At 45.4% G+C, this 27,565-nt stretch overlaps 1 protein-coding gene across 2 annotated transcripts; it reads right to left on the reverse strand.

Moving 5' to 3' along the window:
• Positions 1 to 5,893: 5,893 nt before the first annotated feature.
• Positions 5,894 to 27,299, reverse strand: LOC141273078 (oocyte zinc finger protein XlCOF7.1-like). Of its 2 annotated transcripts, none has more exons than XM_073684437.1 (4): positions 27,196 to 27,299; positions 17,761 to 17,930; positions 17,446 to 17,686; positions 5,894 to 13,745 (listed from the first exon to the last, which is right to left on the reverse strand). In XM_073684437.1, exons 2-4 carry the CDS (start codon positions 17,902 to 17,904, stop codon positions 12,670 to 12,672), a joined length of 1,461 nt encoding a protein of 486 aa, XP_073540538.1. In that variant the 5' UTR covers positions 17,905 to 17,930; positions 27,196 to 27,299; the 3' UTR covers positions 5,894 to 12,669. The 2 variants fall into 2 exon arrangements, with proteins under 2 accessions (XP_073540538.1, XP_073540540.1); XM_073684439.1 differs by having other exon boundaries at positions 27,096 to 27,220.
• Positions 27,300 to 27,565: the final 266 nt, after the last annotated feature.

Genomic DNA, 27,565 nt, shown 5'->3' on the forward strand with positions numbered 1-27,565 from the left:
CCTAGGCACTCTCAACTCCCCTGATGGAGAAGCCAGGGCGCACCGGAGGAGTCTGGTTCTCTGGTGGGCTCGTCCAATGCTGCCCTAAAGCAGGCCAGGCTAAGAAAAGTGTGGGGGAAGGTGACAGGAGAAATCAGGGCGGCTGGGGACCGAGTATGGACACCTGGCCGCCACCTGGCGGCTGGGGACCGAGCGTTGACACCCGGCCGCCGGGCGGCTGGGGACAGAGTATGGATACCTCGCTGCCGAAGCAGCCATGAGGTAGTGGCCAGCTTCGGCCTCCTCCAAACTAAAAGGCCCCATTTTAAGTGAAAGCTAGCAGTATGGTATTGCAGCCTGCGGGTGGGTGGGTGGTTGGCTGCATATTTTCGCTTGCATTGCAAGGAATGGGGGAGGTACAATTGAACACTGCCCTGGGACAAGGACTTGCACGGGGATAGTTGCAAGTCTGCATCTTCTGATGCGGCAAGGATCACTTCTGATGGGCACACTTTTAGACAGTGACCTGGGGATCAGAGATGCTTCCAGGGGTCTTCCCCATGCTGATCCCTTGTCTTTTCAGCACTGTATGCATGTGTCACACAGCACATGGCCAGATAAGGTTGTAAAATGTTAAAATGACATTTCCCGGCGAACGCATTTGTCACGGTTGAAAGCAATACAAAAGTGCAAAAACGCATGAAAAATGCTACTTGTGAACATAGCCCAAGGTGTGGAGGAGTATTTTTGTTTTTGGTTATTTATTTTACCTTATACACAAGTTTTTACCCTGGAAAGGAAATTCCTTAACATATTTCACAGGAAAACCGTTTCAGTTTCGTGTTTGAACGTTTTATTGTGAGCCCGCAAAAGTGGCTTAATACCTCTGACCACGTTGTTGACAGCAGTGACCTGGGGGTCAGAAATGCTTCCAGGGGCGATCCCCATGCTGCCCCCATGTCTTTTGAGCACTGTCACTATCGTTTTGGGCACTTTTTAGGCTTTGTACAGACTGCCGGGGGTGCTGCCGCAAAAATGCTCGGGTCTCTCATAGACTAACATTGGGCTCGTTGCTCGGGTCGAGCACCCGAGTATCACGGTAAGCTCGGCCCGAGCTTCGAGCACCCGAGCATTTTAGTGATCGCTCAACACTATCAGTCGTCATCTTGGTGAGGACACGGAAGTCTTGCCCGTTACCAGTCTGGCACCCATGGCTGACTTTATGTTACGCTGCCTTAACCGTGACCCTCGCATTGTCAAAATGTTGGGTGACAGTCATTACTGGTTGATGACACTTTTAGACCCCCTCTACAAGGAGAACTTTCACTCTCTTATTCCTGAGTTGGAGAGGTCTACAAAAATGGGGCAGTACCAGAAGGCCCTTGCTGCAGAACTGTTAAAAAAATTCCCATCTGAACACGGTAGCGGCAGAGGTCACAGTTCGCTGCCCAACTAAGGCATACAGGCGAGAGAGACACAACTCCAATCCAGCAGAGGCAGGGGAACACTGTCAATGTTCTAGGACAGTTTTCTGAGACCTGCCCAGCTTACAGGCCCTGAGGCGCAGGGTACTCTCACAAGGAGTGGAAAGTTTCAAAAGATGGTGAGGGAGTACCAGCGTCCTCCGTGATTCCTCTGTGCCTTTTAATTATTGGGTATCCAAGCTGGACACTTGGAATGAACTCACTCTGTATGCCTTGGAGGTCCTGGCCTGCCCTGCCGCTAGCGTGTTATCGGAGAGTGTTTTTAGTGCCGCTGGGGGAATTATAACTGATAAGCGCACTCGCCTGTCAACTGACAATGCTGACAAGCTGACCCTTATCAAAATGAACAAGGGCTGGATTGGGCCAGACTTCTCATCACCACCAAATGACAGCAGAGTAACATAAAGTCAAATCCACTGTGTTATTTCGGGAGCTGTATTCCCATGCATCGCTTCACACCCACACATGGGTATACACCTTCCTCATTTCGGCTGTGTTTTGCTCTTCTCCTTATCCTCAGCCTCCACGACCACTATACCACCAGGGTTACCGTGGTCCATGTTGCCAGCATTGCAAGTTCCTTTGTCCTAATTTTTGGCAGCTTTTGCTTGGAAGGCATAGGCAAAGACTATGGGAGACCAACTCCCCAATAATGGGAATAATGTTTTTAATACGCTGTACTGCATGGCTCTTGTAAGGGGCATTAAAATCGTCTTGTTAAGCTACTGTGACCTCCACGTCTCTTCCAAGGGTCGTTAATATTGTCTTTTTATTCCACTGCGACCTCCACCACTCTTCCAAGGGGCATTAAAAGCGTCTTGTTAAGCTACTGTGACCTCCACGTCTCTTCCACAGGGCGCTGATATTGTCTTTTTATTCCACTGTAACCTCTACCACTCTTCCAAGGGGCATTGATATTGTCTTTTTATTCCACTGCGACCTCCACCACTCTTCCAAGGGGCATTAAAACCGTCTTGTTAAGCTACTGTGACCTCCACGTCTCTTCCACGGGGCATTGATATTGTCTTTTTATTCCACGGTAACCTCCACCACTGTTCCAAGGGGCATTAAAACTGTCTTGTTAAACCACTCTGAACTCCACGTCTCTTCCAAGGGGCATTAAAACCATCTTGTTAAGCTACTGTGACCTCCACATCTCTTCCAAGGGGCATTAAAACTGTCTTGTTAAACCACTCTGAACTCCACGTCTCTTCTAAGGGGCATTAAAACCGTCTTGTTAAACCACTCTGAACTCCACAGCTCTTCCAAGGGGCATTGACATGTTGTTTTTAATTACCTCTAACCTCCACGACTCTTGCAACGGGCATTGCATTTCCTCCTAATTTTTGTCAGCTTTTGCTTTTTAATGCATAGGCGAACACTAAGGGAGACCCACTCCCCAATAATGGGTAGAAGTTTTTTAATACGCTGTAATCCACGTCTGTTTCAAGGGGCATTGCAGTGCCTAATAATTTTTGGAAAGCCTTCCATTCCCTGCTTAGGCCAACAGTGTACAGGAGACCCAGTTGCTATAAATGGAAAAAACGGTTTAGTTAAGGCCCTCTGACCTCCATGTCACTTCCACGGGGCATTGGAGTGCCTCGAAATTTTTGGTAGGCATTGCATTCACTGTATGCCTTATAACTGTGTAGCTGAACCGCTCCTTTTGGTACAGAAACATATCCTACAAGACATGTGTGGTTGGCTGGCCTGATATTGATGTGAATGGTCCCTGTTCCTCCTGCTCTTTCTCCTTTGCCACCACCTCATCCATCATTCATCACCTGAAGCTTTGTTTTAACGGGAGTCATAGAACTGGGATAGTAGCAGGAAAACATCCAGCAATCCTCGAAGGAGGTAGAGTATGCGCCAAAACGCTGACCACCTCAGGCCTAGCTGCTACTACATACATGCGCTTGCATTCCAAGGAACAGAAAGCTAAGGAGGTGGATGGCCTCATGATCATGAATAATTTATTCGTTGTGTAGGAGGCCGACCACTGCTGCTGTCTACCTTCTGAACTTTGTGCTGAAGCCTGACTGACCCAGGACCCGCAATCCTCTATGTCTGGAGGACGTGTTGCATCCCAGTGTCCATCTGTGTCCCGGCTTCCACAATATTAACCCAGTGTGAAGGCGTCAGTGAGATGGACCATTCCTGGCCACATTCACTTGTCCACGTGTTTGTGGTTAGGCTGTCCTTCCCACTAAATGCACTGGGGAGGGCACAGGTAATGTTTTGGTATGTGCGCTTGTGTATAAGGCGCACCGGGACAAATAGGGGCGGCTGGGGACCGTTTATGGACACCCGGCCACCCCCACGCGGCTGGGGACTGTGTGTGGGCACCCGGCCGCGGGGCGGCTGGGGACTGAGTATGGACACCCGGCCGCCCCCTGGCGGCTGGGGACCAAGCGTGGACACCCGGCCGCCGGGCGACTGGGGACTGAGTATGAATACCAGGCTACCGACGCAGCCATGATGTGGTGGCCAGATTCCACCTCCACATGTCTAAAAGGCCCAATTTCAAGTGCAAGCAAGCTAGCAGTATGGTATTGCAGCCTGGGGGTGGGTGGGTGGCAGGCTGCATACTTGCGCTTGTATGACAAGTTATGGGGGAGGTACAATTGAACACTGCCCTGGGACAAGGACTTCCACGGGGATAGTTGCAAGTCTGCATCTTCTGATGTGGCAAGGATCACTTCTGATGGGCACACTTTTAGGCAGTGACTTGGGTGTCAGAGATGCTTCCAGGGGTCTTCCCCATGCTGTTCCCATGTCTTTTTAGCACTGTATGCATGTGTCACAAAGCACATGGCCACATAAGGTTGTAAAATGTTAAAATGACATTTCCCGGCAAATGCATTTGTCACGGTTGAAAGCAATACAAACATGCAAAAACGCATAAAAAATGCTACTTTTGAATATAGCCCAAGGTGTGGAGGAGTATTTTTGTTTTTGGTTATTTATTTTACCTTATACACAAGTCTTTACCTGGAAAGGATGTTCCTTAACCCCTTTCCGACCTGGTCAGTAATAGTACGCACCAGGTCGGGAAGGCCGGTTCAACGGGGGCTCCGGCGGTGAGCCCGCACTGAAGCGAGCACATGTCAGCTGATTATTGGAATCGCAATCCACCCACGGCTGTTAACATGTTAAATCTCTGACAATGGCATTTAACTCGCGCTTCCGGGAGTCCTAAGCCCCGCCCATCAGTGACCCCGTCACGTGATCGCGGGTCACCAATGGGTGGGCATGACAACTCATGGTCTGCAGCAGACGCCTGTGGTTGTCATGTCTCAATTGCTATGAGCGCCACCTAGTGGTCAGCGCTCATAGCAAGTGAGCATTTCTCCTGCATACAAGCGATCTGCTCATCGCTTGTATGCAGTACAAGCAATCAGACAACTGCTGCTTCTAGTCTCCTCTGGAGACTATAGAAGCAAGCAGAAAGTGTAAAAAAAAAGTTTTTAAAAACATAAAAAAAATAAAAAATATATAAAAGTTTAAGTCACCCCCCTTTCGCCCCATTCAAAATAAAATATATATATAAAAAAAACACATACACATATTTGGTATCGCCGCGTTCAGAATCGCCCGATCTATCAATATAAAAGAAGAATTAATACAATCAGTAAACGGCGTAACGAGAAAAAAATTTTAAACGCCAGAATTAAGTTTTTTTTGGTCGCTACAACTTTGCAATAAAATGCAATAACGGGCGATCAAAACATCGGATCTACCCCAAAATGGTATCAATAAAAACGTCAGCCCGGCACGCAAAAAATAAGCCCTCACCTGGCCCCAGATCCCTAAAAATGGAGAAGCTAAGGGTCTCGGAAAATGGCGTCATTTTTTTTTGTTTTTTTAGCAAGCTTTGGATTTTTTTTCACCACTTAAATAAAAAAGAACCTATACATGTTTGGTGTCTATGAACTCGTAACGACCTGGAAAATAATGATGGCAGGTCAGTTTTAGCAATCTGTGAACGTGGTAAAAAAAGGACCCAAAAAACAACTGTGGAATTGCATTTTTTTTTGCAGTTTCACTGCACTTGGAATTTTTTTCCCATTTTCCAGCACACGATATGGTAAAACCAGTGATGGTGTTTAAAAGTACAACTCGTCCCGCAAAAAATAAGCCCTCACATGGCCATATTGAACGAAAATTAAAAAAGTTCTGGCTCTGGGAAGAAGGGGAGCAAAAAAGGAAAACACAAAAACAGAAAGACCCATGGTCGTTAAGGGGTTAACATATTTCACAGGAAAGCACTTTCACTTTCGTTTTTGAACGTTTTATTGTGAGCCTGTAAAAGTGGCTTAATACCTCTGACCACGTTGTTGACAGCAGTGACCTGGGGGTCAGAAATGCTTCCAGGGGTGATCCCCATGCTGTCCCCATGTCATTTGAGCACTGTCACTATCGTTTTGGGCACTTTTTAGGCTGTCTACAGACTGCCGGGGGAGCCGCCGCAAAAATGTTCGGGTCTCCCATAGACTAACATTGGGCTCGTTGCTTGGGTCGAGCACCCGAGTATCACAGTGAGCTCGGCCCGAGCTTCGAGCACCCGAGCATTTTAGTGCTCGCTCAACACTACTTATTCTCCTATTCACTGCCTGCTGTCTGTAGTCATCTGTTTACTGATTTATCTATTTATTTATATATATTTATTGATTATATTAACACTTATGGAGTTCTAGTTATCTTAGAAAATTCATGTTTACACTAATGAGATTTATATTAGCACTTTGCACTTTATTGTTCAATCTATATTTTATCTCATTGGATGTATTAAGCACTGTTCAGGCATTCAATATGTAATTTCATGATAATAAGTGTATTTTAGTACCATCTTTCCCAGAAAGCCCCTCTTAGTTGTGTATCCCTCCATCTATTTCTGTTATATTTTTAGTCTTTTAACTAATAAAATATATATTATACTCTTCCATATATTGAGTTGGTGTGCCATACATATAGGTTTAGCATCCAGTGGTGTTGAGAAGTCTGGCCCAATCCAGATCTTGTTCATTTTGATAAAAGTCAGCCTGTCAGCATTTTCAGTTGAGAGGTGGATGTGCCTATCAGTTATAATGCCCTCAGTGGCACTAAAAACCCGCTCTGACAAGACGCTAGCGGCAGGGCAGGCCAGGACATCCAAGGCGTAGAGAGCCAAGTCATGCCACGTGTTCAGCTTGGATACTCAACAGTTATAAGGCACAGAGGAATCACAGAGGATGTTGGTACAGTCGGCCAGGTACTCCTTCAGCATCTTCCAAAACTTTTCCCTCCTTGTCAGAGTACCCAGTGCATCAGGGACTGGGCGCTGGTAGGGTCTGAGAAAACTGTCCCACACCTTTAACAGTGTTCCCCTGCCTCTGCTGCATCGTATTTGACTCTCCCTCGCCTGTACTCCTTGGTTGTCCAAAGAACTGTGACCTCTGCCACCAGCGTTTTCAGATGGGAATTTTTTTAATAATTCCTCAACAAGAGCCTTTTGGTAAAACATTTTACTAGACCTCTCCACTGCAGGAAGGAGAGATAGAAAGTTCTCCTTGTACCGTGGGTCTAGAAGTGTGACCAGCCAGTAATTACTGTTGGCCAAAATGCATACAACGCGAGGGTCATGGGAAAGGCAACGGAACTTAAAGTCAGCCATGTGTGCAAGACTGGTAACAGCCAAGTCTTCACTGTCCTAACCAAAAGGACGACTTTCCATGCTCTCCTCCTCCTCGTTCTCCCTCTCAGGTCATCCACGCAGAGCAGACGGTATGACAGTTGTGTGGGTAGCACCGTCTGTAGCGCAGGAAAACAGTTTCTGTTCCTCCTCCTCATTATCATCCAATTCACGTTGGGATGAGATGAGGCTGGGCTGTGTGGCATCACCCTGTATGGTTCCTTGCTCCATCTCATCGTGCTGCGCCTGAAATGCCTCCTCTTTGTGAGCAGCGAGCATTTCAGTAGTCAGAGAAGCGGGATGGTGACGCTAATTATGATGTCATCGCCGCTCACCATCTTGGTGGAGTCCTCAAAGTTTTGGAGGACGGCACAGATGTCTGACATTCATGCCCACTCATCAGCTCTTATGTGCGGAGGCTGACCTGAATAACGACAGGCGTGTTGAAGCTGGTACTCAACTGCTCTCTGCTGCTCACAAATTCTTCCTGTCAGGGAAATATTACTGTCAGGAAAATGTTCGTCCATATTTGCCTGACATAATGTTCACCCACCTCCCTTATTCTCCTTCTGCTAAGATCAAAAGCCCCAATTAACACAGACCTGAGATAGATTGACACCTTCTCCCAGGCCAGAGTTTGGAGGAAAGAGGAAATGGTCGTTAAGTTCAAAGGCACTCACAAACAATTCCCAGCCACCAGCCATAGCCAGGTCGACTCCAATATGAAATATTGTGAGTTCCATACGTCCGACAGTAACGGGTCCCAAATGTTTAGTGACCAAATCAGCCCAGGAATGTATATGTAGTTTTCCAGGGCTGTAAGCAAAATCAGGGAGCTGTGGCGCAAAAACACCAGAATAGTAGACTGCAGCTATGCGATGTGTGGTCTCTAACTAAAGATAAAATCATAATAGAAAAGGTAGCACTTTTGGGCTTCTGGGATGAACACGTGATGAGTTATCCCAAAAAAACAGGTTTTTAATACAAATCTGAAGGGGTCTCTCCCTTCAGCATAAAATAGTTTGTTGAGGCTGAAGCTGTGTTCTTTGCCCGGGAGTATATGTCTATAATAGTGGAGGTCCCTGTTCGATAACAGTAAATGGAGCATCTCCCCTCCACCTATATTGAATCGTTGCAGCGGTCTTTATAGTTTGTTATTCTTCTTTTATCCTGTTTATTTTATGTAACTGCTTAAGTATTTTAATGTCTCCTTTGTAACATCCTTGTATATATTTTTCTTGAACGCTGCCTCACTTTTGGATTAAATATAAAATTTAATAGTCCTGTTTCTTTTGTTCTGTAATTGTTCCATTCCCCAAAGCCATACCCGCTACCAAAAAGCAGGAGTCCGGCCAGGCCTGTATTATATTTCAAACTCGGCCGGTGACGGCAGAGAATAATAATAATCGGGCTATCGTGAAGCTGACAGTGACCGTACGGAGGGTGTTAACACGGATTCCAGGCTTTGGAACCCAGAGGTGTGATGCCATACGTTCACTGGTCGCTTACCGATACCTACGCAGCAAGTAGTCTTGATTGCGTGCTCGCGACTCTGGAGGAAATACTGACAGCCTGACGGCAAGGTGAGATATCGAATGATCTCCCTGGTGTCGTCCCAGTGTTGGAATCCCTGACACTTCCCAACATCTGCAACGTTAAATTTCAACACGTGGTGACATCACATACCGGTCGATCAGCTGGAAGCTGCATAGGCTGCTGAAGCAAGGCGAGGGCGGTGGAATCTGTAGGTGACTTTCAAAATTGGGAACACACGCGGCGTACTTTGACAAGCAGCTCATGCAGATTCAGGTAGGTTTTGAGAAACTGCTGAACCACTAGGTTGAGCACACGTGCCATTGTCACACATGACCATGCCTGGCTCTAGGTTCAGTGGTGACAGACACAGATCTGCCTGCTATTTTACAGCTGTCAACAACTCTGAAACTGTGAGCGGTTTGTCCCATAAGCATATTAGCTTCAGCAGTGCCTGTTGCCACTTGGCCGAGGCAGTGCTTCCAGCTGATGTGGTCATTTCGGAGATGGGGGCTGAGGAGGAGCAGGAGCTGTAGAATGTGGGGGCAACCCTGATTGACCCAGGGCCCGCAATCCTCGGCGTCAGGGGGACATGTTCCGTCCCAGGGTCCGACTGGGTCCTGGCTTCCACTATATTAACCCAGTGTGCCGTCAGCGAGATGTACAGTCCCTGGCCACAAGCACTTGTCCATGTGTCCGTGGTTAGGTGGACTTTCCCAGTAACTGCGCTGTTGAGGGCACAGCTAATGTTCAGGGACACGTGCTTGTGTAATGCGGGGACAGCTCACCGGGAGAAATAGTGGCGGCTGGGGACCGAGTACCAAGGGACGGTTGTCACCAACAGGTTGTGGAAAGATTCTGTCTCCACGAGCCTAAAAGGCAACATTTCAAGTGCAAGCATTCGAGAAATGTGTCAGTTTAGCAATGTGGCTTGTGGGCGTTGGCTGCGTATTTGTGCTTGCGTTCAAAGGATTGGGGTAGAGACAACTGAACGCTGTGCTGGGACAAGGACGTGGACGCTGATGGTTGCAAGTGTGCAACGACAGGTGCAGGGCGGGAGGCATCTTCGCCTGCTCCATGGACAGAGGATTGGCGTGCACACACAACAGCGGAACAGTTAGTGGTGTCACCCGCAGACACTGTGTCTGGACCCTGGCATTCTGCCCAAATAGTCGGGTGTTTGACAGGCAATCCCTGCATGTGTCACAGCTGTCTAACACCCGTGACACATGCCGCCACAGCGACACTAACATCGATGCTGAGCAAGCTGCAAATACTCGGAGAGCACCCGAGCGTGCTCGCCAATAGGGTTAACAATTCATGCTCACTCATCACCATCATCCACCTCTTGCGACAGTTTCCCACCGTTGCCTTCGTGTGAAAGTGACTGTTCAAATATTTGGGCATCGCTGCATGCAATTTCCTCTTGCCCCACTTGAAGCCGGCTGGGCGAGAGGTCTGAATCTAAAAATGGAAAAGTGAACAGCTCTTCGGAGTGTCCAAGTGTGGGATCAGTTGTCTCTGGGCACTTGGCATGGTGGGAGGAAGGAGGATCAGGGTGAGGAATATGTGGTCCAGAATCACTGCTACTGAGACTTGACCGTGTGGAAGACAGGGTGGTGGTGGTGGCAAACTGACTGGAAGCATTATCTGCTATCCAACCAACAACCTTTTCACGCTGCTTTGGATTCAAGAGTGGTGTTCGGCGGCCCCCCAGCAATTGGGAAAGGAAGGTAGTTCGACAAGATGTTGTGCTCCCTCGGTAGGCACAGTTTCATCTTGCCCACGGCCTCGGCGTGAAACATCACATCCACTTCCAAGTCTCTTGCCATGCGCCTTGCCCATTTTAAATGGAGTGTAATATTTGGCCCTCTCCAAAAAATGTCACAATTATTACCGACGTAATATGGGATCACGTATGATGACCACGGTTTTATGAAGTGGCCTTATAGATGTGATATTGGTCAGCGACCAAGTGTGAATAGGATGAACAACACCCAAGTGCCAGACTTTAAATGGAGTGTAATATTTGGCACGCTCCAAAAAATGTGACGATTATTACCGCAGTAATATGGGATCACGTCTCATGATGGAAAAGTTTTTCTGCTTCCACAATACAGCAATGTGAATAAAATCAAAAAAATCCGGCTGTATTCTGCTAACAAGAAAATGGAGCAGTAAAATGGAGTACTATATTGTTTTTAAGCAAATAATCAGGATTAAGAACAGGAAAAAAAAATAGCCCTGATATCTAGGGCTATGGATATCTGTAACAGCAGCAGCAGACAGAACGTGCAATGGACACTATTGTGCTGTATACAGTGTCCACAAACTCTGCCTGCCTAACTCCTGCTATCACCAGTGATATATGCAGCTGGATTGGTCCTTAGAAGTACTATTAGTTCAGGTAAATATATATATTGCTGTGGAATACCTATACCTAACTAATAAACCGCAAATTCTGTCCCTCTCTCAATCAGCAGCAGCTCTCCCTACTCTGCCTGTTTCCAGGATAGACTGTGACGAGCATAGGGCCACCAGGTCTTATATAGACCCGATGACACTATGTGGCCAGCCAATCACTGTAATGCCACAATCAATATGGCTACGGCATTACAGTGAGTAGCAAGCAATCCCTGATTGCTAATTGGCTGTCTAAAGAGTGCCAAACATGCGGGGCGGGGACCCGAGCATCCCGGAAGTACTCACCGAGCATCTCGAGCAGTGAGATACTCGGGTGAGTACCGAGCAGTGGCGAGCACGCTCGCTCATCACTAGACATGCTGCTTCTTTTTCTGCACATGAAATACTGTCAGGAAAATTTCCTGATCAAGTGCACAGATCTTCCAAAATCCCATAGAAAATGCTGGGATAAGGTTTGTAATGTGTTTTTGGGGCCAAACCCACGCGGATTTGCAAAAATGCAGAAAAAACGCACCGTGTGTACATACCCTAAAACTCTTTGGGTAATCAATGCCATAGTCCTATCTGTCACCAATAGTTTAATAAATATATTTTCTTAATCCTTCTTATTTTACCCCTGTAAGGTAATAAAATATAAACATAAAAACAGTTGAGATATGGAAATAATTAAGACTAAGAATGGAGGGCTTAAAAGGGTTGTGAAAGACCTTCTTTCAGTTTAGACCATTGAAGGAAGGGGTCGACAAATGATCACAAGTAGGCAAATCACATATAAGCGGTCACATGACAAGTGTCGGGAGGGTAGAAACAGAGGAATGTTAACTGTGATTACACTGATAGGATTTCCTGCTGAATTATATAAATGTCCAGGACATTCCCTTCTAAGATTCATGGATCCAAATTTTTGCCACTGGAGAACACTATTAGATCTAAATCATCTGGTATGGACCATCATCAAGGAGATGATGTAAGGATTGTTTTCCCTTTTTAAATACTACAGCTTAAACATTAGACATGGAACCACCATTTTTTCAGTTCATCAATCAAGCAAAAAATTTGATTTGTCTTTACAACATCTGAGATGTATTTCATCCCAAACACTCCTGATTCCAGATTTCGCCAACTATCATTACATATTAAACCATACATGTCAAATCCTGACTCGCAACACCAGAACTGCCACCCCTATGTGGGCCCATTATTCTCTATGGAGGACTATGTGGGGCCCATTATTCTGTACGGAGGACTGTGTGGGGCCCATTATTCTGTACGGAGGACTGTGTGGGGCCCATTATTCTGTACGGAGGACTGTGTGGGGTCCATTATTCTGTATGGAGGACTATGTGGGGCCCATTATTCTGTACGGAGGACTGTGTGGAGCCCATAATACTGTACGGAGGACTGTGTGGGGTCCATTATTCTGTATGGAGGACTATGTGGGGCCCATTATTCTGTATGGAGGACTGTGTGGGGCCCATTATACTGTAAAGAGGTTGGCCCGCGACTATGTCCAAGTTTTTCATTTTGGCCCTCTGTGGGTTTGAGTTTGACATCCCAGCATTAAACACATTGAAGTCTTTAGTGATATGTAACGTTTTTTGCTCGGCTGTGAATTCTCAAGTGATTGTTCAAATTGCTCTTCTGTGTAAAAGATTTTCCACATTCCGGACATGTAAATGGCTTCTCTCCTGTGTGGATTCTCTGATGCTCTAGTAAATGAGATTTATTGCTAAAGAACTTCCCACAGTCAGTACAGGGGTAGGGTTTCTCGCCAGTGTGAGTCCGACGATGTGTAACGAGGTGTGATGTACTTGTGAACCTCTTCCCACACTCTGGACAGGAATAAGGCCGTTCTCCAGTGTGAATTCTCTGGTGTTTGATAAGGTTAGACTTGTTTGTGAAGCATTTACCACACAGTGAGCAAGGGAAAGGCTTCTCTCCAGTGTGAATGATCTTATGTTTGACAAGGTCAGAGCTGCTGGTAAAACATTTGCCACACTCAATACAGGAGTATGGTTTCTCTCCTGTATGGATTCTTTGGTGGGCCACAAGATTTGAGTTAGTTGTAAAAAACTTTCCACATGTTAAGCAAGCAAATGGCTTCTCCCGGATCTGTATCCTTTGGTGCTTGTTACAAGTGAAGCATTTCTCGCACTCTGAGAAGCTGTGCGTTAATTCTGTGTCTTTAAGGAATTGTGTGTCTTTAAGGAATTGATTGTGAGACATTGAGGCCACTTTCACAGCTTTTTTTTCTCGACCTGTATACATGACTGTCATGTTCTTTTCATCTGCTCTTTTGCAGATGGAGGTGTACTCTCTAGGAGTATAGACATCTGTGTCTGTAAGATTTTCTTCATCAAATGATTCATCTTCTTCCTTAATATAAGTGATTATATAGTCTATGTGAGAACTGTCTGTAGGTGTAGAGTCATCTGTGAGAATTCCTTCCTTGTCAAATACCAACTCTTCTTTTATACCAGTGGTTATGTACTTTGTCTGATCTGCTGGCACTGAAATGTTCATGGGGCTTCTGTCCTCATCGGACTCCAACTGCAAATTCTTCGGGCCAACTCTCTGGGTCTCTTTCTGTGAAAATGTGTTCCTGTAATTGACCTCGTCTTCCTCTTTCCTCCCACAGTGGTGTTTCCCTTTACCTGTACCAAATTAAAATTCACAAAAGGTTAATATTAAGTAAAGGTTACCTGGTAAGACACAGAGTTAGTCAATGACCCCATATGCAGAGGTGTCTACCATTGTCCTTATGTTGTGAACGTGGGTAGTATTGAAGTATCCAGCACATGGAAAGAACCCCATGGCTGTAAACCAAAATCTCTTTCCTTGCATGTCTTTCAACACTGACCGCACTAACAATGTACCATACATACTTAAGTATAAGCTGAGTATTTTAGCACATTTTTGAGCTGAAAAAGCCCCCCTCGGCTTATACTTGGGTATATACACTGTGTTCCAAATTATTATGCAAATAATATTTTCTCAGATTTTCCCAAATTACCTATATGAATTGCAGTCATTGTAATTTTGCAGTCAAATAACTATTAGAGTACAATTGAAAGGTTTTTGTACAAACTGCCTATGATAACAGTATATTTTTAAAAAAATAAAAAACTCAAACTGCACTCAAAATGCATGTTCCAAATTATTATGCACAGCAGAGTTTTCAACCTTTTCATTTTAATAAAGAACAAAAAAATGGTCATTTTTGAAATTATAAGCATTAGCAGGTTATTACAAACTGAAATCAAACAGTTTTCAACTCAAAACTTTATTCTAGGTGATGTAACATTTGCACATAGGACCCCTTGTTCGAAAGGAGCTTCTGAACTCTCTCATTCATTGAATTTGTCAGATTTTGGATGGTTTCTGCTTTAATTGTTTTGCATGAGGACAGAATACCCTCCCAGAGCTGTTGCTTAGATGTGAACTGCCTCCCGCCATCATAGACACTCCTTTTGATGATGCTCCAGAGGTTCTCAATGGGGTTGAGGTCAGGGGAGCATGGGTGCCACACCATAAGTTTGTCCCCTTTTATACCCATAGCCGCCAGAGATGCAGATGTGTTATGTGCAGCATGAGACGGGGCATGCATTTTGAGTGCAGCTTGAGTGTTTTATTTTTTAAAAAATATACTGTTATCATAGGCAGTTTGTACAAAAACCTTTCAATTGTACTCTAATAGTTATTTGACTGGAAAATTACAATGACTGCAATTCATATAGGTAATTTGGGAAAATCTGAGAAAATATTATTTGCATAATAATTTGGAACACAGTGTATATATGTATGTATATATATATATATATATATATATATATATATATATATATATATATATATATATATATATATGTATATACACATACAGTACAGACCAAAAGTTTGGACACACCTTCTCATTTAAAGATTTTTCTGTATTTTCATGACTATGAAAATTGTACATTCACACTGAAGGAATCAAAACTATGAATTAACACATGTGGAATTATATACTTAGCAAAAAAGTGTGAAACAACTGAAAATATGTCTTATATTCTAGGTTCTTCAAAGTAGCCACCTTTTGCTTTGATGACTGCTTTGCACACTCTTGGCATTCTCTTGATGAGCTTCAAGAGGTAGTCACCGGAAATAGTTTTCACTTCACAGGTGTGCGCTGTCAGGTTTAATAAGTGGGATTTCTTGCCTTATAAATGGGGTTGGGACCATCAGTTGGGTTGTGCAGAAGTCAGGTGGATACACAGCTGATAGTCCTACTGAATAGACTGTTAGCTGCTTTTTTCTTGCCATAATACAAATTCTAAGTAAAGAAAAACGAGTGACCATCATTACTTTAAGAAATGAAGGTCAGTCAGTCCGAAAAATTGGGCAAACTTTGAAAGTGTCCCCAAGTGCAGTTGTAAAAACCATCAAGCGCTACAAAGAAAATGGCTCACATGAGGACTGCCCCAGGAAAAGGAAGACCAAGAGTCACCTCTGCTTCTGAGGATAAGTTTATCCGAGTCACCAGCCTCAGAAATCGCAGGTTAACAGCAGCTCAGATTAGAGACCAGGTCAATGCCACACAGAGTTCTAGCAGCAGACACATCTCTTCAACAACTGTTCAGAGGAGTCTTTGTGCAGCAGGCCTTCATGGTAAAATAGCTGCTAGGAAACCACTGCTAAGGAGAGGCAACAAGCAGAAGAGACTTGTTTGGGCTAAAGAACACAAGGAATGGACATTAGACCAGTGGAAATGTGTGCTTTGGTCTGATGAGTCCAAATTTGAGATCTTTGGTTCCAACCACCGTGTCTTTGTGCGATGCAGAAAAGGTGAATGGATGGACTCTACATGCCTGGTTCCCACCGTGGAGCATGCAGGAGGAGGTATCATGGTGTGCGGGTGCTTTGCTGGTGACACTGTTGGGGATTTATTCAAAATTGAAGGCATACTGAACCAGCATGGCTACCACAGCATCTTGCAGCGGCATGCTATTCCATCCGGTTTGCGTTTAGTTGGACCATCATTTATTTTTCAACAGGACAATGACCCCAAACACACCTCCAGGCTGTGTAAGGGCTATTTGACCAAGAAGGAGAGTGATGGGGTGCTACGCCAGATGACCTGGCCTCCACAGTCACCAGACCTGAACCCAATCGAGATGGTTTGGGGTGAGCTGGACCGCAGAGTGAAGGCAAAAGGGCCAACAAGTGCTAAGCATCTCTGGGAACTCCTTCAAGATTGTTGGAAGACCATTTCCGGTGACTACCTCTTGAAGCTCATCAAGAGAATGCCAAGAGTGTGCAAAGCAGTCATCAAAGCAAAAGGTGGCTACTTTGAAGAACCTAGAATATAAGACATATTTTCAGTTGTTTCACACTTTTTTGTTAAGTATATAATTCCACATGTGTTAATTCATAGTTTTGATGCCTTCAGTGTGAATGTACAATTTTCATAGTCATGAAAATACAGAAAAATCTTTAAATGAGAAGTTGTGTCCTGGTCTGTACTGTAGATTACGTTGGTGGATAGCGGGGCACACGCGGTAGCCGCTGCTACAGCTACCACGTGTGCCCGTACTAAAGAGAAGTTAATATATTAATTTCTCTTTAGTAGCGGGCACGGAGGAGCGCTGACAGTGCCCACTACTAAAGTGAATGCATATTCGCTCCTCGGCACGCACATAGTTCCGGCGTGAAGAGGAGTGAATGTGCTGGCAGCAGCAGCTCACATCAGTGTCTGAGAGCGTGCTCTGTGCCTCAGATTCTGACCTAAGCTGTTGCAGACAGGACGCAGCGCTGGAGAAGAGGTGAGGAAGGAAAGTGAGTATAAGTGTTTATTTATTTAAGTGTGCTGTGATGGGGTCATACATACCAGGATTAGGGGATGAGGAGGCCATGCATACCAGGATTGGGTTATGAGGGGGCCATGCATACCAGGATTGGGTTATGAGGGGGATATACATACCAGGATTGGGGGGATGAGGAGGCCATACATACCAGGATTGGGGGATGAGGGGGCCATGCACACCAGGATTGGGGGATGAGGGGCCCATGCACACCAGGATTGGGGGATGAGGGGCCCATGCACACCAGGATTGGGGGATGAGGGGGCCATGCATACCAGGATTGGGGGATGAGGGGGCAATACTTACCAGGATGGGGAAATTTACCAGTAGCTGCTGCATTTCCCACCCTAGGTTTATACTCGAGTCAATAAGTTTTCCCAGTTTTTTGTGGTAAAATTAGGTACCTCTGCTTATACTCGAGTATATAAGGTAATACCTAGAAGTACAGTACCCCCCCAACCCAAAAACACCTCACTCTACCATAAACAGGGCAGAGGAGATAATGCAGTCTCACCAAATAATTTGAGGCAAGGGGAATATCCCTGATGTCTATGTCCTTCCAGATGATCCAGCTGAGTAGTTATGTCACCAGACACCTCTCCAGTCAGCAGTCGTATAATCTTGTTGGTGAGTTCCAGAATCTTCTTTTCATGTAGACGCGAGAGAGGCAAAGTGATTGTAAATGGGTTCTGTAAGACCCTGCTGAATCCTGACGAGATTTGGTCGTTTCTTTTCCTCCTCACAATAACATAGTCCTGCAGAAAAGGAAATATTACATGAAGGAGCCATAAAATGCCAATGTATTCTACTGCATCAGAAGAGTACTCACCTCACCAGTGATGGTGTAGATGATTTCCAGCGTCAATCTAAGAATGTTTCCAGAAATCCTGCCCATGTCCTCCTCCAGCATCACTGAGCCCACTGGGTCCCTTGCCAAGGATTCCCTTTCTTCTGTATCCACATAGGCGGACATCACCTTGCCGCATCTAAACTATTATTCTGCAAAAAATAAAATAGATTTTGTTCAGAAGACTCGAGTCTCATACACCAACATGTGGATAAGGATGGGGCTGCATGGCGGCATAAGACGCACAACCAAAATCTGTGCAACTTGTCTATGATTTGCTGTCTTGCGACTATTTTAATCTCTGATTTTTCTGTAAATAAAACAGCCAAGCCATAGACAAGTTGCATGTCATGTGCGACTTACATTGAACTCTATGGCAAGTGATTTGCAACCAGTGACAGAAAATCCAATACATTTGGAAACATATATGACTCTGTGTCGCAGTATGTTGCAACACGTCACCATAGGAAATCATTACATTCAATGCTGCAATGTGTTACTGCTATTTCAGTGTTGAGCAACCAGGGCTGTGAAGTCGGTAAGCCAAACCACCAACTCCGACTCAATTTCCCTGACTCCTGACTCCACAGCACTGCATCATTACTGAGCGTGTACATAAAGTGCAGCACAGATTCATCTCAACTACAAGCCGAGATCCTTATATCAGGAAGAGAACAGACATTTACAGGACATTTCAGAACTTTCCCAAATTCTTATGAAAACACAGCATATCCTACATTGTACTACTGTACCCAATTTATTATATATTTTAGGAGTTGGTCTATTTTATACCGACTCCAAGACTCTGACTCCACAGTCCTGTGACTGCAACACATGCTGCCGTTTATCCTGAAAACTGCCAGAGGGGCAATAAGACAATGTCTAAATAATATCAGCACTTACTGGGTGCCACCTGCAGTACAGTTCTATGTTTTAACAGGGACCGGGGCTTATAATCCTAGAAAGTATTAAATATTGATGTCCCCAATAGGCACTGGAACAACAGAGAAAACCAAAAAAAGATGTGTGCCAGGACATAACAAATGGTACAAGTTACTAAAAAGTAATAAACTTTATTAGGTACAAGTCATAAGAGCAATAAGTACAGAAAATTACAGCAATATAGACAAGGACTAAAATTGGTGGGTGAGCGACAGTTGGGACCGCAAGAGTAAAAAGTATAGATCGAATATTATATCCTGCATATGAATTAAATACCAATGGAGTTACACATGAGTAAGTATTCAATAGTATATAAGCATATACATAAAACATAAATGACTATACAGCAATACCAGTCCTATGTAATAACAGAGTTGGAGGGTAGCGCCACCTACTGAAGAGTTCAACGTAATAACAGTATACAGAAGGGTAGCGCCACCTACTGAAGGGTTCAACGTAATAACAGTATACAGAAGGGTAGCGCCACCTACTGAAGGGTCCTATAAAATCCCATGTAGGGCTAATAGCAACAGTACATGCTTAAAGGGAATCTGTCACCCCCCTGGGTGATATCAGACCTCTACTATGGGCATACAGGGCATAGAAAAGTAAATCTATACTTACCAATATGGCCCATAGCAGAGGTCTGATTGCAGAGAAATCTGGTTTTATAAAGTCTGTTTTCCAGAGGCTTGGTATCCGGGGGACGCCAAGCAAACCCCTCCTATCTGCTTACTGTTCCCCTATATTGCCGCCTCTGTGCTAAATTACCATATTCCCCCCTCCCCTGCATGTCACAGGGCCCTGTGAAAGGCCCTGTGACGTGCCCTGATCTGCCTCCCCTCTCGCGCATGCGCAAAGCGCCGTTCCCATGGAGCGCGCTTTGTTTCCCTCCAGCCCCGTTTGGCTGTGTACTGCGCCTCAGCCTTGTATTGCGCAAGCGACGGTGAGTCACTGAGACTTCCGCTCTGCTGGCAGTAGGCAGCCAAACGGGGACAGAGGGAAACAAAGTGCACTCCATGGGAGCGGCACTTTGCGCATGCGCGGGAGTGGAGGCAGAGCAGGGCACGTCACAGGGCCTTTCACACGGCCCTGTGACGTGCAGGAGAAGGGGGAATATGGTAATTTATGCCAGAGGCGGCGATTTAGGGGAATAGTAAGCAGATAGTAGGGGTTTTCTTGGCGTCCCCCGGACACCAAGCCTCTGGAAAACAGACTTTATAAAACCATATTTCTCTGCAATCAGACCTCTGCTATGGGCCATACAGGTAAGTATAGATTTACTTTTCTATCACCTGTATGCCCATAGTAGAGTTCTGATATCGCCCAGGGGGGTGACACATTCCCTTTAAAAAAAAGTGAATATTGATATCAGGCTAATTTTAGCACTTAATAGTTGTAAGTTGAGATCTATATAGATTAAGTAGATGTACTAATAACCATGCTTTGGATCAATAGATTCAGAGCAATACGACATGCAGCACCAAAGAATCGAAAGGTAGCAGAAAAGTAAAAATAATCTTAATTAATTAATTAAAAATTACATCAAGGGCTAGGGTGATGACATGTCAATGGTCAAGAGGGGCAGGGTAAAATACTATAGACAGTTAAATCAGCAGGAAGGAAAAAATCATAGGGTAAGATATGGGGCATAGGCATGTGGCTAAGGGGTGAATATCACAGTAGGAAGTAAAGCAATTAGTGTCCTGATGCTTAGAAGCAGCCACAAGCCAAAGTCCCAACCAAAAATATATGCATATAAGATCTGATCGTGCGGGATACAAATGTAACTATTAGTGGAGATTACCTTGGTCCAATACTGCGGTGCCACTACCAAAACCATACTACCATAGGCAGCGCCACCAGCTGAACGGTCCTATGTATAAACAGTATACCGAAGGACAACACTACCTACTGAAGGGTTCTGAGTAATAACAGTATACTGGAGGGTAGCGCCACCTATCGAAGGGTGCTATGTAATAACAGTATACTGGAGGGTAGCGCCACCTACTGAAGGGTTCTGAGTAATAACAGTATACTGGAGGGTAGCACCACCTATTGAAGCGTTCTATGTAATAACAGTACACTGGAGGGTAGAGTCACCTACTGAAGGGTTCTATGTAATAACAGAGCTGGAGAATAGCGCCACCTACTGAAGAATCCTATGTAATAACAGTATACTGGAAAGTAGCGCCACCTACTGAAGGGTCCTATGTAATAACAGTATGCTGGAGGGTAGCGCTACCTACTGAAGGGTTCTATGTAATAACAGAGCTGGAGAATAGCGCCACCTACTGAACGGTCCTATGTAAAAACAGTATACTGGAGGGTTCTATGTAATAACAGAGCTGGAGAATAGCGCCACCTACTGAAGGGTCCTATGTAAAAACAGTATACTGGAGAGTAGCGCCACCTACTGAAGGGTCCTATGTAAAAACAGTATACTGGAGAGTAGCGCCACTTACTGAAGGGTCCTATGTAAAAACAGTATACCGGAGAGTAGCGCCACCTACTGAAGTTGTAAGTTGAATGTTGTATGTAATAACCGTATATGGGAGGGTAGCGCCAGCTACTGAAGGGTCCTATGTAATAACCGTATACCGAAGGGTAGAGCCACCTACCGAAGGGTTCTATGTAATAACAGTATACTGGATTGTAGCGCCACCTACTGAAGGGTTATATGAAATAACAGTATACTAAAGGGTAGCGCCAGCTACTGAAGGGTCCTATATATCGACAATATAACGGAGGGTAAGGTCACCTCCTGAAGGGTCCTATGTAATATCAGTATACAGGAGTAGAGCGCCACCTACTGAAAGTTCTGTTATACATGTCAAACTCTGGCGCGTGGCCGGCAGGGTCGTTTAATTTGAGCCGCAACACCAGAACCACCACCCCTATGTGTGGCTATTCTTTTATATGGAGGACTAAGTGGGCCCATTATTCTGTATGGAGGACTATGTGGGGCCCAATATTCTGCATGGCGGCCTATGTGGGGCCCTATATTCTGCATGGCGGCCTATGTGGGGCCCATTATTCTGCATGGAGGACTATGTGGGGCCCATTATTCTGCATGGAGGACTATGTGGGGCCCATTATTCTGCATGGAGGACTATGTGGGGCCCATTATTCTGCATGGAGGACTATGTGGGGCCCATTATTCTGCATGGAGGACTATGTGGGGCCCATTATTCTGCATGGAGGACTATGTGGGGCCATTATTCTGTATGGAGGACTTTGTGGGGCCCATTATTCTGTATGGAAGACTATGTGGTGCCCATTATTCTGTATAGAGGATTTTGTGGGGCCCATTATACTGTGTGGAGGACTATGTGGGGCCAATTATTCTGTATGGAGGACTATGTGGGGCCCATTATACTGTATGGAGGACTATGTGGGGCCCATTACACTGTATGGAGGACTATGTGGGGCCCATTATTCTGCATGGAGGCCTATGTGGGGCCCATTATTCTGCATGTAGGACTATGTGGGGCCCATTATTCTACATGGAGGACTATGTGGGGCCCAATATTCTGCATGGAGGCCTATGTGGGGCCCATTATTCTGCATGGAGGACTATGTGGGGCCCATTATTCCGCATGGAGGACTATGTGGGGCCCATTATTCTGCATGGAGGACTATGTGGGGCCCATTATTCTGCATGGAGGACTATGTGGGGCCCATTATTCTGCATGGAGGACTATGTGGGGCCCATTATTCTGCATGGAGGACTATGTGGGGCCCATTATTCTGCATGGAGGACTATGTGGGGCCCATTATTCTGCATGGAGGACTCTGTGGGGCCCATTATTCTGCATGGAGGACTATGTGGGGCCATTATTCTGTATGGAGGACTTTGTGGGGCCCATTATTCTGTATGGAAGACTATGTGGTGCCCATTATTCTGTATAGAGGAATTTGTGTGGCCCATTATACTGTGTGGAGGACTATGTGGGGCCCATTATTCTGTATGGAGGACTAGGTGGGGCCCATTATACTGTATGGAGGACTATGTGGGGCCCATTATACTGTATGGAGGACTATGTGGGGCCCATTACACTGTATGGAGGACTATGTGGGGCCCATTATTCTGCATGGAGGCCTATGTGGGGCCCATTATTCTGCATGGAGGACTATGTGGAGCCCATTATTCTGCATGGAGGACTATGTGGGGCTCAATATTCTGCATGGAGGTCTATGTGGGGCCCATTATTCTGCATGGAGGACTATGTGGGGCCCATTATTCTGCATGGAGGACTATGTGGGGCCCATTATTCTGCATGGAGGACTATGTGGGGCCCATTATTCTGCATGGAGGACTATGTGGGGCCCATTATTCCGCATGGAGGACTATGTGGGGCCCATTATTCCGCATGGAGGACTATGTGGGGCCCATTATTCCGCATGGAGGACTATGTGGGGCCCATTACTCTGCATGGAGGACTATGTGGGGCCCATTATTCTGCATGGAGGACTACGTGGGGCCCATTATTCTGCATGGAGGACTACGTGGGGCCCATTATTCTGCATGGAGGACTATGTGGGGCCCATTATTCTGTATGGAGGACTTTGTGGGGCCCATTAGTCTGTATGGAGGACTATGTGGTGCTCATTATTCTGTATAGAGGAATTTGTGGGGCCCATTATACTGTGTGGAGGACTATGTGGGGCCTATTATTCTGCATGGAGGACTATGTGGAGCCCATTATTCTGCATGGAGGACTATGTGGGGCCCAATATTCTGCATGGAGGTCTATGTGGGGCCCATTATTCTGCATGGAGGACTATGTGGGGCCCATTATTCTGCATGGAGGACTATGTGGGGCCCATTATTCTGCATGGAGGACTATGTGGGGCCCATTATTCTGCATGGAGGACTATGTGGGGCCCATTATTCTGAATGGAGGACTATGTGGGGCCCATTATTCCGCATGGAGGACTATGTGGGGCCCATTATTCCGCATGGAGGACTATGTGGGGCCCATTATTCCGCATGGAGGACTATGTGGGGCCCATTATTCCGCATGGAGGACTATGTGGGGCCCATTATTCCGCATGGAGGACTATGTGGGGCCCATTATTCCGCATGGAGGACTATGTGGGGCCCATTACTCTGCATGGAGGACTATGTGGGGCCCATTATTCTGCATGGAGGACTACGTGGGGCCCATTATTCTGCATGGAGGACTACGTGGGGCCCATTATTCTGTATGGAGGACTTTGTGGGGCACATTAGTCTGTATGGAGGACTATGTGGTGCTCATTATTCTGTATAGAGGAATTTGTGGGGCCCATTATACTGTGTGGAGGACTATGTGGGGCCTATTATTCTGTATGGAGGACTATGTGGGGCCCATTATACTGTATGGAGGACTATGTGGGGCCCATTACACTGTATGGAGGACTATGTGGGGCCCATTATTCTGCATGGAGGCCTATGTGGGGCCCATTATTCTGCATGGAGGACTATGTGGGGCCCATTATTCTGCATGGAGGCCTACGTGGGGCCTAATATTCTGCATGGAGGCCTATGTGGGGCCCATTATTCTGCATGGAAGACTATGTGGGGCCCATTATTCTGCATGGAGGACTATGTGGGGCCCATTATTCTGCATGGAGGACTATGTGGGGCCCATTATTCTGCATGGAGGACTATGTGGGGCCCATTATTCTGCATGGAGGACTATGTTGGGCCCATTATTCTGTATACTGGTTGACCCACAACTTTGTTCAAGTTTTTCATTTAGGCCCTCTCTGTGTTTGAGTTTGATATCCCTAACAACCTGACTAGAGGGTAGTGCCACATCCTGAAGGGTTCTATGTAATTTATTTTATTTATTTTTGTAAGAACAATATACCGGAATGTACTGCCACCTACTGAAGGGTCCTATGTAATAAAAGAAAACTGGAGAGTAGCGCCACCTACTGAAGGGTTCTATGTAATCACAATATACCGGAGGGTAGCGCCACCTACTGAAGGGTTCTATGTAATCACAATACACTGGAGGGTAGCGCCACCTACTGAAGGGTTCTATGTACTAACAATACACTGGAGGGTAGCGCCACCTACTGAAGTGTTCTATGTAATAACAATATACTGGAGAGTAGCGCCACCTACTGAAGTGTTCTATGTAATAACAATATACTGGAGAGTAGCGCCACCTACTGAAGGGTTCTATGTAATAACAATATACTGGAGGGTAGAGCTACCTACGGAAGGGTTCTATGTAATAACAATATACTTGAGGGTAGTGCCACCTACTGAAGGGTTTTATGTAATAACAATATACTGGAGGGTAGCGCCACCTACTGAAGAGTCCTATGTAATAACAATATACTGGAGGGTAGCGCCACCTACTGAAGGGTTCTATGTAATAACAATATACTGGAGGGTAGCGCCACCTACTGAAGACTCCTATGTAATAACAGTATAATAAAGAGAGCGGCACCTGTTGGAGAGCCCTGTGCAATAACAGTATAATAAAGACAGCGCCACCTGCTGGAGAGCTCTATGTAATAACAGTATAATAAAGACAGCGCCACCTGCTGGAGAGCTTTATGTAATAACAGTATAATAAAGACAGCGCCACCTGCTGGAGAGCTCTGTGTAATAACAGTATAATAAAGACAATGTCACCTGCTGGAGAGATCTATGTAATAACAGTATAATAAAGACATCGCCACCTGCTGGAGAGCTCTATGTAATAACAGTATAATAAAGACAGAGCCACTTGCAGGGGAGCTCTGTGTAACAGTATAATAAAGACAGCGCCACCTGCTGGAGAGACCTATGTAATAACAGTATAATAAAGACAGCGCCACCTGCTGGAGAGCTTTATGTAATAACAGTATAATAAAGACAGCGCCACCTGCTGGAGAGCTTTATGTAATAACAGTATAATAAAGACTGCGCCACCTGCTGGAGAGCTCTGTGTAATAACAGTATAATAAAGACAATGCCACCTGCTGGAGAGCTCATTGTAATAACGGTATAATAAAGACTGCGCCACCTGCTGGAGAGCTCTCTGTAATTACAGTATAATAAAGACTGCGCCACCTTCTGGAGAGCTCATTGTAATAACAGTATAATAAAGCCAGCGCCACCTGCTGGAGAGCTCTATGTAATAACAGTATAATAAAGACTGCGCCACCTGCTGGAGAGATTCTATGTAATAACAGTATACTAAAGACAGTGCCACCTGCTGGAGAGATCTATATAATAACAGTATAATAAAGACAATGCCACCTGCTGGAGAGATGTATGTAATAACAGTATAATAAATACAGCGCCACCTGCTGGAGAGATCTATATAATAACATTATAATAAAGACATCACCACCTGCTGGAGAGTCCTGTGTAATAACAGTATAATAAAGACATCGCCATCTGCTGGAGAGCCCTGTGTAATAACAGTATAATAAAGACAGCGCCACCTGCTGGAGAGCTTTATGTAATAACAGTATAATAAAGACTGCGCCACCTGCTGGAGAGCTCTGAGTAATAACAGTATAATAAAGACAATGCCACCTGCTGGAGAGCTCTGAGTAATAACAGTATAATAAAGACAATGCCACCTGCTGGAGAGCCCTGTGTAATAACAGTATAATAAAGACTGCGCCACCTTCTGGAGAGCTCATTGTAATAACAGTATAATAAAGCCAGCGCCACCTGCTGGAGAGCTCTATGTAATAACAGTATAATAAAGACTGCGCCACCTGCTGGAGAGATTCTATGTAATAACAGTATACTAAAGACAGCGCCACCTGCTGGAGAGATCTATATAATAACAGTATAATAAAGACAATGCCACCTGCTGGAGAGATGTATGTAATAACAGTATAATAAATACAGCGCCACCTGCTGGAGAGATCTATATAATAACATTATAATAAAGACATCACCACCTGCTGGAGAGTCCTGTGTAATAACAGTATAATAAAGACATCGCCATCTGCTGGAGAGCCCTGTGTAATAACAGTATAATAAAGACAGCGCCACCTGCTGGAGAGCTTTATGTAATAACAGTATAATAAAGACTGCGCCACCTGCTGGAGAGCTCTGAGTAATAACAGTATAATAAAGACAATGCCACCTGCTGGAGAGCTCATTGTAATAACGGTATAATAAAGACTGCGCCACCTGCTGGAGAGCTCTGAGTAATAACAGTATAATAAAGACAATGCCACCTGCTGGAGAGCTCATTGTAATAACGGTATAATAAAGACTGCGCCACCTGCTGGACAGCTCTGTGTAATTACAGTATAATAAAGACTGCGCCACCTGCTGGAGAGCTCATTGTAATAACAGTATAATAAAGCCAGCGCCACCTGCTGGAGCTCGCTATGTAATAACAATACATTATAAGAGAGTGCACCTGCAAATGTGTCACCGGTTCTCTGGGCTACACGCTATTATGGGGTTAATCTTTATAGAGAGCACATTTAACCCCCCTCCCAAACGGAACCTTCAGTTACCGTAATGGACTCCGCTGTCACCGACAGCTCCTCCTATTCTCTCAATAGCAACACAGACAAGGACCGGAAGTTCTTGCCCGGAAGTGAAATCTAGTGAACTCATCTCTGCGTTCCAGTGACAATGTCTTGCGCTTCACTTGCACTTCCGGCTATACCCAGCGGCTGCAGTCCGCTTCTCAATCTCCTTAGTGGCTCCTGGGCTCTCGCTATGGGAAGAAGTCTCCGGTTACCGAACTGTGACAGCTCCCCGCCGCTGTGGAGTGGACACTAGTTACTTCTGAAAAGGCGGCAACACTCTAGCAACAGGAACGCATGTCCCCTTGTCTAGCGATGAAAGCGAGAGGGCACCATATGCTCCCATGCTACTTGT

The sequence above is a fragment of the Phyllobates terribilis genome, unplaced genomic scaffold (assembly GCF_046119375.1).
Source record: "Phyllobates terribilis strain yellow unplaced genomic scaffold, ASM4611937v1 Scaffold_5__5_contigs__length_657084704, whole genome shotgun sequence".
Lineage (NCBI taxonomy): Eukaryota > Metazoa > Chordata > Amphibia > Anura > Dendrobatidae > Phyllobates > Phyllobates terribilis.

Bases quoted from the DNA above. Each gene is read 5' to 3' on its own strand.
- LOC141273078 (XM_073684437.1), bottom strand. From the start codon at position 17,904: ATGTCCGCCTATGTGGATACAGAAGAAAGGGAATCCTTGGCAAGGGAC. The intron at 17,687-17,760 runs GTGAGTACTCTT...CCTTTTCTGCAG, and splicing joins TCTACACCATCACTGGTGAG to GACTATGTTATTGTGAGGAG. The intron at 13,746-17,445 runs GTGAGACTGCAT...AATTTGGTACAG, and splicing joins CCCTTGCCTCAAATTATTTG to GTAAAGGGAAACACCACTGT.